This window comes from Mastigoproctus giganteus, chromosome 11 (genome assembly GCF_048544385.1).
Source record: "Mastigoproctus giganteus isolate SK-2022 chromosome 11, ASM4854438v1, whole genome shotgun sequence".
In the NCBI taxonomy this organism is placed as follows: Eukaryota; Metazoa; Arthropoda; class Arachnida; order Uropygi; family Thelyphonidae; genus Mastigoproctus; species Mastigoproctus giganteus.
The window spans coordinates 170,753,125-170,768,363 of NC_143585.1; the positions used below are offsets into that span (position 1 = coordinate 170,753,125).

The following is a 15,239-nucleotide window of genomic DNA, read 5'->3' on the forward strand; positions in this document are numbered from 1 at the left end:
CTCTCCACCTGAGCAACTTTTCAAAAATTGCAAGAATTTGCTAAGGAATTATTTAAAAGAAGATGGCAGGTGGTTCGCTGAGATTCTGACAGTAACAATTAGTACTGAAGTGGGAGTTGGCAGAATAATTTTTTTTATTTTATTATTATTTTTTTATCCCACGTATAGTTTTTTTATTATTATATATATATATATATTTTTTTATATATATATATACATGTTTATTTATTTTTTCGATTTTATTTCTTTTTTTATTTCTTTTTTATTTATATATTTTATTATTTTTTTATTTATTTATTTATTTATTTATTTATTATTTTTTTTTATTAATAATAACATTAAACAACAACAAAACTATTTTGTTGTTGTTTAAGGTTATTATTATTTTTTTTTTTAACACCACAGGAACTCGTTCTTTCTTCCTTTTCTTTCCTTATTATTATTATATTTTTTTTTTCTCCTCTGGAGTGGGTCCCCCAGAGGAATCTGGCTCACCTTTTGTCAACATCGGGTGGGTCAGAGTGTCGAATTGAGACAGTACAAGCACTGGGACTGGCCCTCCTTCCCATGCTGTGGATGAGTACCCAGAATCATCTCTGATGCTTCTGGGTAACCAAGCGGCCTGACACAACAACAGAACACACCCATAATACACACAAACCTATGTCACATATTTGGCCCATTTGTAGTGATACTGTTCTTCACAGAGATAAGAGGCGGAGTTGAACTGACATTCTAGGGCCCTTTACAAAAAGACATGTCCACATGTTCAACCAGATAGAGGTTGAAAACGAGTGAACTCCTCTCATGTTGAAGATGTGGCTATGGCTGTTGTGGATTTATCAAGTCAATCTCCATGTGATTGCACAAGTGTGCCAGCTGTTTCTCGTGAAGTGGACATGCCATATTCCACTGTAAGGCTAGTAATGCATCAGGTGTTGCAGTACTATCCTTAAAAGATGCACATGCTACAGCAGATAAAGCATGGTGATGCAGATATTTGTTTCACATACATGCATCAGTTTCTGGTGCAACTGACAGTGGATATCACTTGGCCATGGAACATCCTTTGGAGTGATGAAGCCCACTTCTGCTTACATGGACAAGTGAATATAACTGTCACATTTGGACAACAGAAAACCCTATAGTTACACAAGAGGTCCTGTTGCATTCTCCCAAAGTGACAGTGTGGTGTGGATTTACAGCTACACTCATGATTGGGCCATATTTTTTTTGAACAGGTAATACTGATTGCACCCTGCACCTGTTCTGTCACTGGACAGCGATATTATGAAATGTTGGCAAATTTTGCAATACTAACAATGTGGGTGCCATCAGGATACCATATTCATGCAAGATGGTGAGCCACCCCACATCCACTGTTGTGTCCAAAGATCGCTAAGGCAACACTTTACAGACTAAAGGGTCATCAGCCATTGTTTCCAGACATCTTGGCCACCCCAATCACCGGACCTCATCCCATGCGACTTCTGGTTGTGGGGTTTTTTGAAGAACCAGGTGTGAAATTCTGGCAGATCTGAAGGACAGCATTAGATATCATGTGCTGGCTATTCCAGTTGACCTGTTACGTTCTGCTGTAGAAAATGCTGTTCTTTGAATAGTAACTGTTGTTGACAAAATGGAGGACACATTGAACAATTGATTTGTATTGCCACAGCACCATATAGTGACAAATTTTGTAACTTTTTTTTTTCCCCCAATAAATGGTGAGCGCATTCTTTATTGTATCTGTTGTCCAAATTTTTCTTCAGTACGAGCCTTAGAACTTGCTCCAGAGCCCACTACATAGGAATACTTTAATTTTAACAACCCTGTATATATAAAACTTGAATTACATACTTTTTGCATTGGCCTTCAACCAAAGGATTTTCTAAGTAGCTGGTATACATTTTCAAAGTAGTGTTTGGGCTATCAGTCTCACATACTCCCATCAGACCTAGAAATAACAGTAATCATTAAAAAAAACAGACTAAATATTGTATATTTCACATCAGAATGATAATCCACTTTTACTATAAAATAAATATCACTTTCTGAATATAATACAAAATATAGAGACAGCTTAATGGCACAGTACTGGAAGGGTTGATAGCCAAGAGAAGATAATAAATCAAATCATAATAGTCTAGGCTTTTGAAGGGTAAAGTTATGTATTTCAGTGGGTGAGGGTTTTTTTTTTTTTTTTTTTTGGTATTTTACTGGTGTTACGACTTTAATTAGTGTGTTCTATGTTATAAATTATAGCACAGAATACTTTTAACAGTACCTCAATCTGGCTGCAACAATTTTCCCTTTAATTCATGAGTTTATTGCTTTGCAACATATATTGCAAGGTCACTCCAGCAGATAATCGAAAATTCAACTAATGTTATCTCCTATGTCTCCCAATTGTATAAAGTGAAATTAAAACTTGGTGCATTGCTGGATAAGAGTAAATCCTTGAGGAAACAGTTGCTACCCTTAGTCTTTCTATGATTGGAGGCCTCCAGCACTCAGAACCTTTTGGTGCATGTTGGCTGGACTCTATCTTGTAATCAATATAGTAAAGAGCTCTCTACTAATCTTTATACATTTCTTTAAATTTTCCAATGAATTATTCTTATTTATAATAATAAACATAGTATATAATGACTCTTCATACATTTGAGAATCTTCAGATAAAGGAACCATTAGGTGGCAGTGATCACAGTGTATCGATGTGAGATTTCCTTAAAGATTTATTCATTTAAACACAAGTATGTGACCCTGAACAGCAATAGCTAGTAGAGCAACGCATTATATATAAATAGGTATATAAATGCAAGTGTATGAGAAATTTTAGTAGTTATATACATAAACAGAGGCAACATTATAAAAGTCCATATGAACTATGGAGTTCAAACTTGTCACAGTATTGTTTCTGTTCTTTTACTAGTTCTCCATTATCATTCTTGAGTTTTTGTCTTTGAAATGTATTTGTGTATGTTTTGTTGCACTTCTCTTACGTATATCCTGTCATTTGCACATATATATACACATCTATTCTGTCAACAGAATATGTAAGTGCTTTCGCTTTCGTAAAATTGGCTACAGTGATTTCAGTTTTTAAAATCTATTCAGTGGGACCAACTAATGATGTCACCAACAGCAAATTCTAAATAGGAAGCATTCAAGGAAGTAATCATAGAGGATAGTAGGCTTTTATGCCAACTATGAAATACTGTTCAAGATTTAGCTGTAAATGGATGTCAGATGAACTGATGAGACTAAGTAACAGAAAAGAAAAGTGTGTGGGATGCTCATAAATTATCAGAAGATATAGCAACCTGAAGAATATATAACCTAGTCTACAAGCCACAAAGTGGTTTAAACAATATGGCAAATTATGTGAAGTCTCTTTGCAAAGAAAAGTAAAAAAAGACTTCTTTAATTATATAAACACTAGGAGGAAGGGAATCGTGTTGGTACATTAGATATGAATAGTTTTACAATTTATCCTGCTCAGGTTTTAACATGCATTAAAACTTTTGTGTATGTACAGGGTATCAAAAAAAGAAATGTTTCCTGTTTAGTTACCTTGGTTTTCTCCTGCCACTCTGAATGAAATATTTCAGTTTCATTCAAGGGTGGGGAGAGAACCAAAAGGGCCCAAAAAGGAAACATTTATTGTGATCTTTAAAAAAACATTAAATGAAATGCATATTTTCCATCTGAATGGTCCCTAAAACATCTAATCTTAGATAATCAGTTGACTAGTTAGCCTGCTTAATTATAAACTAGAATATCTACTTTTCAGATAATATAATCGAGAGCCCTAGGCACAGGCCCTTCAGCAAAAGAAAACAGAGCTTGCTGGTGATTTAAATTTCTAGTAAACTGCTATGTATCACGCTCTTGATTCAGGTTTCAAGGGAAAATTGTCAATGCTGATAGTTTCCCTAGAATTCCAGTTCAAATCTGCTGTACTTTGAAAGGAGAGTTTATTTGTAATAAGGGTAACAGGGTAACAGGTGATATTTTTTGAAATACAGATAGTGGACAAGAATATGGGTACATCTGCCTATTTGTGTGGTAACTGACAACATTAAAAAGTGCAGTGTACGAGATAAAAATCTTTTTTTTTTGTGTGTTTCACTTACCTGTTTTCAATATCTAAGCACAGATCTAAGCCTACTGATGCCCACCATGACAGTTGTGTGCAGTAACATCATCTATGTTCCAAAGAGCACAACAGCTTTCCATGTGAGTAATAATAAGTTTACTTATAAAACTATGTATTTTTTGATTACATAGTTAATTCTATTATTTGATTAGATAGTTTTGGTGTCAATATCTTTATTTGTTCAGAAAAAAACTGAGTTAAAAATCTAGAATTTTTTCTGCTTTCCTAAGTATAGCCAAAATTTAATTTCAATAGTTTCTGAGGTGATTTCTTCGATTTTGGCAGAGTAATTGCACATGAGAGCATATCAAATTCCCAGCCATTCAGCTGTTTTTTTCAGCTGTTTGCAAAGTGCATGGCCATTATAGACAGCAGCAGCGATTTATGTGATGGGTGTGACATTGCAAAGAAGTTTCAAATTATGCATTTTTTTATATATATTTATAGTTCTAGGTTACCTGTAAGTTACTAGCAAATGTAATAAAGTTATCAACCAGTTGTTAGTTGCCAATGGAAAATGCGAAATTATTTTTAAAAAAAAACCATAAACCACTTTACAGCATCAATGTAATACTTGTAACATATGAAAGTGGGACACTCATTTATATAACATTTTTAACTCAAAATCATCTGTTTTACTAATTTTACTACATACCTTCCAAAGTTTAGTTATATATATATGCATATATACTGTGCATATAACTTATGCACAGTATATATGTTCTTTACTTATGTGAACTCTAGAAGGAAGGGGATGAATCAGATTGGTCCACTTGATATCGATGGTTCAACTGTTGATGATCCTGCTCAGGTAGCTAACAAACTAAATGAATATTTTGCATCGACATTCACACATGAGGAGTTATTCAGGGAGGGGAATGCCAGAGGTGTATTCAACTCTGGCATTATAGTAAGCTAGATAATCTTGTAATAACTGAGAGTAAAGTGGAGGAGAAATTGTTGAAGATAAACACAAGAAAGGCACCTGGGGTGGATGGAATCTATCCAGTTATATTAAAGGAGGCAGCAAAGGAAGTGAGCAAACCCTTAGCCATAATTATGAAAGCTTCCCTGGACTCAGGGGAGGTACCCATGGACTGGAGATGTGCAAATGTGACCCCAATTCACAAAGGAGGATCAAAAGCTGACACAAGTAATTATAGACTTGTTAGTTTAACTTCTGTTCCAGGAAAATTAATGGAGGCACTGGTTAAAGAAGCATTGCAGGATCATCTAGACAAGATTTCAGTTATAGCTCGGACATATCATATATATATTTTTTTAGAGGTCCTGGATGGGGGTCCCCACCCAGGGCCTCTACTAATGGGGATTGGTAGTCACACACCTGGATTTCTGAGTGGAAACTTTCATATCCTTCCAATACTATTAGTGAAATACGAGGGGGGGGGGGATTTTCCTTCTATCCTCCTTCTCTTCCTTTCGCCTACTTAAACTCCCACACACTTTTGAAATACTGCAATGGAACGTGCCGAAGCTATAAATACAGTCTTTGTCATATGTTTGCTTCTCCTTTGAAGATGGTATAAGTGAAAAGCCCCATCAAGCTTCTGGTATTTATCTCCCTTTATGCTTCCAATTATTCACCATGCATGGATTTAGGGTCAAAGCTTGCTTTCATTTCTTCATCCTGTTATAGGGTTCATCTGTCTTTAGGCAGGTCTTTCAATACTATTTCCATCTATTCTAATTACATCTTACCTGAATGCAGTTATTCCTAAAAAAATTTCACATAAGAGAATCCTGACTTAATATTTATTAATATTTTATATATTCTATTTTTATTTGATTTAAATTCAAACCATTGATTTTAATTCAAAATGAGGACACAGATCCTCTACAAAAGAAAATCACAATAAGTTAGCATTTGTCCGAATTTAAGAATATTAGCGGGTCTCAATTACATAAGTTGTCTGTCCAACATGTTCCATTCTTTTGGTTGTCGTTTGTTTTTTTGGTTTTTAGGAGCATTAGCAACTAAGGCCATATTGCTCTGGGAATATGCGGTGGTCATTCCCTTGACCTTTCCGCATCCAGTGGTGATGGGCTCGAACCCCGGTCTAATCAAGCAGCGTGTGCTACGCACTGCTGCTCCTTCCCACCTGGCTACGGAGGTGCATTCTTTTGGTAAGTGCCCAAGTTTCACTTCCATAAGTCATGGTGGGGAGTATACATTGGTTCATCATTTTAGGTTTCAGACCAATTGAGATATTGTTCCTTAGTATGTGACTATATTTGGTACTATACCTGAATTAGTATTTGATTTGGGAGGAAGTGGTATGATAGATGAAGTCTCCAATGCTTCATTCAGTGCATCAAAATTCTGGCTGTGATATTCACCAGTAACACGAATCCCATACGGACGGTGTTGAGTTTGGTCTGTGACCATTTTAACTGTTGGTATAACATGCTGATTTTCAGTATCAGGTAAGCTCTGCAACCCTAGTGAGGTAGCTAAGGTTGTTGTTCCGTCATGTGGTGGGTTGTTGTTGTTGTTGTTATTTGGTTTTTAGGAACATTAGCAACTAAGGCCATATTGCTCCAGGAATATGCGGTGGTCATTCCCTGACCTTTCCACATCCTCTGTATTTGGTGGTGACAGGCTTGAACCCCGGTCTAATCAAGAAGCGTGTGCCATGCACTGCTGCTCCTTCCCACCTGGCTACGGAGGCACCTTCATGTGGTGGGAGACACAGGATGATACACTGACATGTTGATAGCATTCAAAGGCTGCTGCAATATCTAGGTACGTGATAGTACTTAGATATTACAGCAGCCTGTAATATATCCACCATGAAGTTCAAAAGGAGGCATAGCATGTGTGTTTGCACGAAGGTTCATCACTGCTGTGCACAGGTTTTGGATGGCATAGTGAGTTTGTTGTGGCTTTTCTCCAAGCAACTGATTCCTTAACGTGTTTGAGAAAATTATTCAGTAGATAATTTTCTACAGGATTTTTAAAGTGTTTGGGGGGGGGGGGATGTAGACCTAACATATGTATGTGGAGAGTGGTTGTGGACTAGGTAGCTGTTCCAGGTTTTAAAAAGAATTCTTGGTCAGAATTCTGTTGAAAATAGACTAGTGTGGTTTATCATAAATTGTACTACTTTGTCAGCCCCAGCAGTTGCTGGAAGCAAATCTATTGCTGATATCAGTTGATGTAAAGAGAAGGTAATGAAATTCAGGATGATCTCTTTTGTTTATGATCAGGATGTAGAAGATGGTTCAGCTGTCCTGCAGGAAAGTCTGCATGGGTAACACGATTATAATCATCATCCTCCCCACACTGGACAGAAAAGGTCTTGGTTCCAATCCTGTCAATATGAGGATAGGAGGATCTTTTATGGGCTTTTTTCACACTGTGCCTGAGATAGTTGGTTTCAGGTGTAGTTAGCAAGTCCCCTAGAAACAGGCGAATCAACCAGAAAATGCATGCAATTTATGGACATATTATACATGGGCGATGAGTTAATTCTCAAGTGGCCCTAATACAAAAGTTTTTGTCCTGTAGATAAGTCCTAGTGGATAGCAGAGTGGTTTAATCACCATTCCCCAAACACACAAAGTGGAAAAGGTCCTAGTTCAAATCCTCAGTGACACAAAAAACTTTTATATGCTTTTTGAAAAAAAGCATATAATATGGAGTGAAAAAGTTGGACTCAGGCAAGGATAGCAAGGTCCTACCTGAAAACTTGGGTGTACTGTTCCAAAAAACAAGCTTTCTATGGCTTATTAGGTCTCAGGAGAGACCTAACTAGATCTCACGATCCTATTACTAGACAAAAAACCCAAGCTTCGTCCGCGAAGCTTGGGATTTTTGTCTAGTAATAGGATCGTTAGGTTTTCTGGAAGAAAGTGACACCAGTGAAAAAGACTCAAGTTGAAATCCTGTCAATAACATGAGGAACTTTTATGCACTTTTTTCACTTTGTGGTTTAGTTGAGCTCAGGCGATAACAAGGTTTTTCTTCTTGGAGACTTGGGTTTTTTCATCCAGCAAAACATACAAATTGACCAAATAACACATCCAGAATGAGTTTGTTCTTGGTTAATTCATCACTGTCATCTGTTGATCATGCTGTAGCCACATTTCAGATATGGCTAAGGTATCTTAAGGTATCTTATAGATATGGCTAAGGTATCAAAAAAAAAACTAGAAAGATTTTGCACTCAGTTTGACGTGCACTGACCATTAGGCTCTCGCTTGACTTTAAAGAAACCAAAATTAAAGACAATAGACAATGTATTACATCTACTGTCTTTAATTTTATGGCTTATGCAAGAAAGACAATATGGAACTCCAGTCAGCAGATCCATAAAAACAACAATAATTGCGGCACGTGCTAGTTGTACAGATAAATTTTATGGGTATTTTTCAGTGGGGTTTCAACTTGGCAAGATCAGCTCAGTTACTGCTACTGGCTTCCAGACAACTGAAATTGAGTTCTGGAAAGGTTGGCTTACAGTACACTAGGGGCTACCAATTAGCAGTCTGCATTCGGATTGCAAAAAATATATTTTATAGATGGCGAGAGAAAAATATTTTATAGACGGCGAGGTAGATGAACCTAAATTTAAATATACAATCACCTCGGTTTAACGAACTTCTTTATAGCAAATTTTTCTATTTTTCTGAATTGCTGCCAGTTGAACAATCATTTTGTAAGAAATTTTTCTTTGATTTAAATTATGAAGAGCTGCACTTTCCATGTGTGAAAGAAGTATTGACGAAGAGCTTAATATACCATTATATAAAAGGGAATACAATAATTTTCTAGGAAAAACTAAAACATGAATTCAACGAAAAGTTTCAGATTTTTAAAAAATAAAAAAATTAACACAGCTCCTCGTACGTCCAGTTTCAACTGAACTAAATGGGGAATGGACAAATGAGGGAGAAAATGGTTTAAAAGTAATAAATCTGCAATCAGAAATAGCTGATTTTCAAGAAGCTTTTGCTTTGAAAGAAAAAGCAGTAGTAGAGGCATATGATGCAAGAAAGCAAGCTTATATGGCATCAGCCAAAAAAAAAAAAAAAAAAACATTTCACACATCCATTCCCTCTATTAGTTTGTCCAGCTCCTCCTTCTTGAATTCATTTAAGCTATCAACTTCCAAAACTGGAAGTTGATTGCTGGAAGTTTGTTCCAGCTTGTTGACTGCAGTTTGTTGATTCCATTTGATTGCTGGAAGTTTGTTCCAGAAATCAACTAGCTGGCTAAAGGCAAATTTCAGCACACCAATTTTACAACTGTCTTTCCTCAATTTGAATTTATGCACCCCCAGGTTTGTAATCTGAGCAAGAGGAAGAATCCCATCAGAATTGAGTCTGCTCAACCCAATCAAGACCTTATACACCTTAATCAGATCGTCTTAGAGAGTTTTCAGATGGAATGTCATTGTGCAGTCATATATGCAATTTTCTGATATTAGCATTTAGCATTAGCATTAGTAGAGGCATTTGATGCAAGAAAGCAAGCTTATGCAGCATCAGCCAAAAAAAAAAAACCCACTTCCACTTCACCCCTCTGTTCGTTCAAAATACCGGTCCAGCTGAGCCTTAAACTTATTTAGGCTATCAACCTCCACGACAAGGGATGGAAGTCGGTTCCACCAACCTACCACCCGCTGGCTAAAGGCAAATTTCCGCACGTCTATCCTACATCTGTCTTTCCTCAATTTGAATTTATGCCCTCTCAGGTGATTATTCTGAGCTAGAGGAAGAATCCCATCAGCATTGAGCATGCTCAAACCATTCAAGGCTTTATACACCTCTATCAGATCACCTCACTGGTGCCTAGTCTCCAGACACTGTAATTTGCAAAACTTAAGCCTTTCTTCATAAGAGCACCCCTTTGTTCCATTCACTAATCTTGTTGCCCTTCTCTGTACTCGTTCCAGCAGCTCTACATCCTTCTTGAAATGAGGTCTCCAGACCTGTATACAGTACTCTAGGTGTGGCCTGACCATTGCCTTATACAAGGGAATAATCACCTCCTTATCCCTACTGGAAAAATTCCTGTATATCATTGACAATACTCCATGAGCTACTCTTGCAGCCCGTCTGCACTGCTCAGAGAACTTCATATCTGCCTGCACAACCACCCCCAAATCCCTTTCATTCTCTACCACTGTCAGTGTAGTACCACAGAGTTGATACGTTGCTCTGGGGTTGCTGTTTCCCATGTGTAGTACTTTACATTTGTCAATGTTAAACTTCATTTGTCACCTCTCAGCCCATCTGCTCAACCTTTCCAGATCCTGTTGCAGCAGCATAGTGTCAGTAGCGTCCTTGACAACCCTGCCAACCTTTGTATCGTCTGCAAACTTGGACATTAAGCTTGATATACCATCATCAATATCATTTATAAATACAGAGAACAAAAGACCCAATACTGAAACCTGAGGGACTCCACTAATAACATTAGTCCACGATGAGCAGTGTCCATTGATTACCACTCTCTGTCTTCTCCCCCTCAACCACCCCTTTATCCATAGAAGCAATTTGCCTCCAATGCCACACTGCTCCAATTTGTGCAGAAGTCTTCCATATGCAACAGTATCAAAAGCCTTTCTAAGATCCAAGTATATAATATCAAATTCCCTGCATCCAGTTCTTTTGTGACTGCATCATAGTATCCAATCAAATTGGTCAGGCAAGACTTTCCCTTAACAAAACCATGCTGTGTCCGAGCTATAACTGAAGTCTTGTCTAGGTGATTCTGCAGTGCTTCTTTAACCAGTGCCTCCATTAATTTTCCGGGAACAGAAGTTAAACTCACAGGTTTATAATTACTTGTGTCAGCCTTTGATCCTCCCTTGTGAATTGGGGTCAGATTTGCACATCTCCAGTCCATTGGTACCTTCCCTGGGTCCAAGGAAGCTCTCATAATTATGGCTAAGAGTTTGCTTACTTCCTTTGCTGCCTCCTTTAATATAACCAGATAGATCCCATCCACACCAGGTGCCTTTCTTGTGTTTATCTTCAACAATTTCTCCTCCACTTTGACAACCCTGCCAAATTTCGTATCATCTGCAAACTTGGACATTAAGCTTGATATACCATCATCAATATCATTTATAAATACAGAGAACAAAAGACCCAATACTGAACCCTGAGGGACTCCACTAATAACATTAGTCCACGACGAGCAGTGTCCATTGATTACCACTCTCTGTCTTCTCCCCCTCAACCACCCCTTTATCCATAGCAGCAATTTGCCTCCAATGTCACACTGCTCCAATTTGTGTAGCAGTCTTCCATGTGCAACAGTATCAAAAGCCTTTCTAAGATCCAAGTATATAATATCAAAGCTATTCCCTGCACCCAGTTCTTTTGTAACTGCATCATTTGTAACTGTTACTTTTGTAACTGTATCCAATCAAATTGGTCAGTCAAGACTTCCCCTTAACAAAACCATGCTGTGTCCGAGCTATAACTGAAGTCTTGTCTAAATGATCCTGCAGTGCTTCTTTAACCAGTGCCTCCATTAATTTCTCTCCAAGAATTCCTCTATATCATTATATACAATGATATAGAGGAATTCTATATCAATGTATTATAATTCTATAAATTGTTAAATATAATTCTATATTTAACAATGATATAGAGAAATTCTATATCAATGTAATTATAATTCTATAAATTGGTTAATATAATTCTATATTTAACAATGATATAGAGGAATTCTATATCATTGTATTCCTCTAAATCATTGTATATCAAAAAACTGCATATCTGACTGCACAATTACTCCCATATCTTTTTAATTTTCTACCATCTAAGTATAGTACCACACAGTTGGTACATTACCCTGGGGTTACTGCTGCCCATATGCAGTACTTTACATTTGTTAACGTCAAACTTCAGTTGCCACCTCTCACCATCTGCTCAACTTTTCTAGACTCTGTTACAGTAGAGTACTGTCATGTCTTTAACAACCCTGCCAACCTTCTTACAGTCTTCAAAATTGGATATTAAGCCTGATACCTTCATCAATATCATTAATAAATACAGGTTGGTTGTTGGGTTTTATTGGCGCATTAGCAGTTAAGGCTATAATGCACCAAAACCAGGTGATATATAAAAATTTTAAATAAATACAGAAAACAACGATGGGCCCAACACCGAACCCTGGGGAATCCACTAATAAGATTAGTCCATGAAGAACAGTGTCCATTGATTACTACTCTCTGTCTCCTCCCACTCAACTACCTTTTTTTTCCATTGTAGCAACTTGTCCTACTGCTCTATTTTGTACAGTTGTCTTCCATATGCAATAGTATCAAAAGCTTTCGTGAAATCCAAGTACTGTCTATGATATCAAAATAATTTTTGCGTCCAGTCCCTTTGTAACCACATCATAATGTCCAATCAAATGGATGAATTGAGTGATTTGCAATGGTTTTAGAGAAAACATGTGCAGTGTGAAAAGTATCCTGAAATAAGGAAACTTTCTACTAAATTAGATATAATGTTCGGATCAACATTTTCAAAAAAGAACCATATTAAGAACAATAATGGAAGATTTTAACTTTCCAGATATTGACTGGAACTTGTGGGTTCATCACTCACACAGTAGAAAGCCTTTTTGGATTTATTAGATGACTGTTTTCTACTGCAGTATGTTCGAGTGGCAACCAGAGGGAGTAATATTCTTGATCTGATTATCAGCAGTGATTATTCATGCATTAAGAATTTGCAGATAAAGGAACCACTGGGTGACAATGATCACAATTAGCATTAGAATTATCATTAGCAAAGGCACACGTTGCAAGAAAGCAAGCTTATATGGCATCAACCAAAAAAAAAAAAAGACAAACACACACACACACACACACACACCCTTCTCATTTCACTCATCCACTCGGTCCAAATGTTTGTCTAGTTCAGACTCGAATCTATTTAATCTATCAACTTCTACGACAGATGGAAGTTTGTTCCAACAATCAACCACACACTGGCTAAAGGCAAACTTCCGCACATCTATTCTACAACTGTCTTTCCCCAATTTGAATTTATGCCTCTCAGGTGATTATTCTGAGCAAGAGGAAGAATCCCATCAGCATTGAGCATGCTTAAACCATTCAAGGTTTTATACACCTTAATCAGATCACCTTGCAGGTGCCTAGTCTCCAGACACTGTAATTTTCAAAACTTAAAACTTTCTTCGTAAGAGCAACCCTTTGTTCCATTCACTAATCTTGTTGCCCTTCTCTGTACTCATTTAAATATCTCTACATCCTTCTTAAAATGAGTACTCCAGACCTGTATACAGTACTCAAGGTGTGGCCTGACCATTGCTTTATACAAGGGGATAATCACGTCCTTATCCCTGCTAGAAACATTTTCGTATATCATTGACAAGACACCATGAGCTACTCTTGCAGACCGTCTGCACTGCTCAGAAAACTTCATATCTGCCTGCACAATTACCCCCCAGGTCATTTTCACTCTCTACCATGGTCAGTGTAGTACCACACATTTGATATGTTACTCTGGGGTTACTGCTTCGCATATGCAATACTTGACATTTGTCAATGTTGAATGTATTGATATGGGAATTATTTAAAGATGTAGCTACCATCAAGGATAAAGGGAGGGGCTTTTGCTTTCGTAAAGGTGACGACAGGGGTCTCAGACAGTTTTTAATTTCTGTACAGTGGGATCAACTGATGTTGTTACCAACTTTGAATTCTAAATGGAAAGCCTTCAGGACTTTGAGGCTACTAGGCCTTTCATTCCAACTAAGAAATACTGTTCAAGGTTCAGGCCTAAATGGATGTCAGATGAATTAATGAGGCTTGTGGCAGAGAAGAAAAATGTATGGGATGCATATAAATTATCAGGTGACACAGAAGCCTATGGCAGATATGAACTTGTCTGTAATCAAGTCACAAAGGAGGTTAGGCAGGCAAAGGCAGATTAGGAGAAATCTTTGGCAAAAATATAAAAAAGAAAAACAATAGAGTTCTTTACTTATGTAAACTCTAGAAGGAAAGGGATGAATTAAATTGGACCACTTAACATAGATGGGTTGATGATTGTACTCAGGTAGCTCATAAACTAAATGAGTATTTTGCATCAACATTCACTCATGAGGAGCTATTCAATGAGGGGAATGTCAGAAGTTTATCAAACTCTAACAGAGAGCTAAGTGATTTTGTAATAAATGAGGGTAAAGTGGAGGAGAAATTGTTGAAGTTAAACATAAGGAAGGCACCCAGGGTGAACAGGATCTATCCAGTTATATTAAAGGAGGCAGCAAAAGAAGTAAGCAAATCCTTAGCCATAATTATGAGGGCTTCCTTGGTATCATATACTTTGATATCAAAATTATTCAAAGGAAAGCTTTTGATACTGTGGCACATGGAACATTACTGTACAAATTGGAGAGGTATGGCATTAAGGGTAAGTTGCTACAATGGATAAAGGGATGGTTGAGTGGGAGATGACAGAGACGACTCAGGGGGAGGTGACACATCACCCCATGGAGGGTCCCCATGGATTGGAGGTGTGCAAATGTATCACCAATTTAAAAAGGGGGTTCAAAAGGTGACACAAATAACTATAGACCTGTGTTCCAGTAAAAATAATGGAGTCACTGGTTAAAGAAGCATTGCAGGATCATCTAGACAAGACTGCAGTAATAGTTAAGACACAGCATGGGTTTGTTCAAGGTAGGTCTTGTCTGAACAATTTGATTGGTTTGGTTTGGTTTTTTTTTTTTTTTTTTAGGAGCATTAGCAACTAAGGCCATATTGCTCCGGGATATGCGGTGGTCATTCCCTGACCTTCCCACATCCCCCGTATTTGGTGGTGACGGGCTCGAACCCCGGTCTAATCAAGAAGCGTGTGCTGCGCACTGTTGCTCCTTCCCACCTGGCTATGGAGGCGCCTAATTTGATTGGATACTGTGATGTGGTCACAAAGGAACTGATTGTCAAAAATAATTTTGATATCATATACTTTTGATATCAAAATTATTCAAAGGAAAGCTTTTGATACTGTTGCACATGGAACATTACTGTACAAATTGGAGAGGGATGTCATTAAGGGT

General features: G+C 37.4%; 1 protein-coding gene across 1 annotated transcript in view; it reads right to left on the bottom strand.

Moving 5' to 3' along the window:
* Positions 1 to 1,860: 1,860 nt before the first annotated feature.
* Positions 1,861 to 15,239, bottom strand: part of LOC150078573 (protocadherin-like wing polarity protein stan) — a 570,595-nt gene continuing 557,216 nt past the window's right edge. Inside the window, exon 35 of the mRNA XM_090384617.1 lies at positions 1,861 to 1,957. Within this exon, the coding sequence (XP_090240743.1) occupies positions 1,939 to 1,957 (19 nt within the window). The 3' untranslated portion in view covers positions 1,861 to 1,938. The remainder of the gene's footprint in view (positions 1,958 to 15,239) is intronic.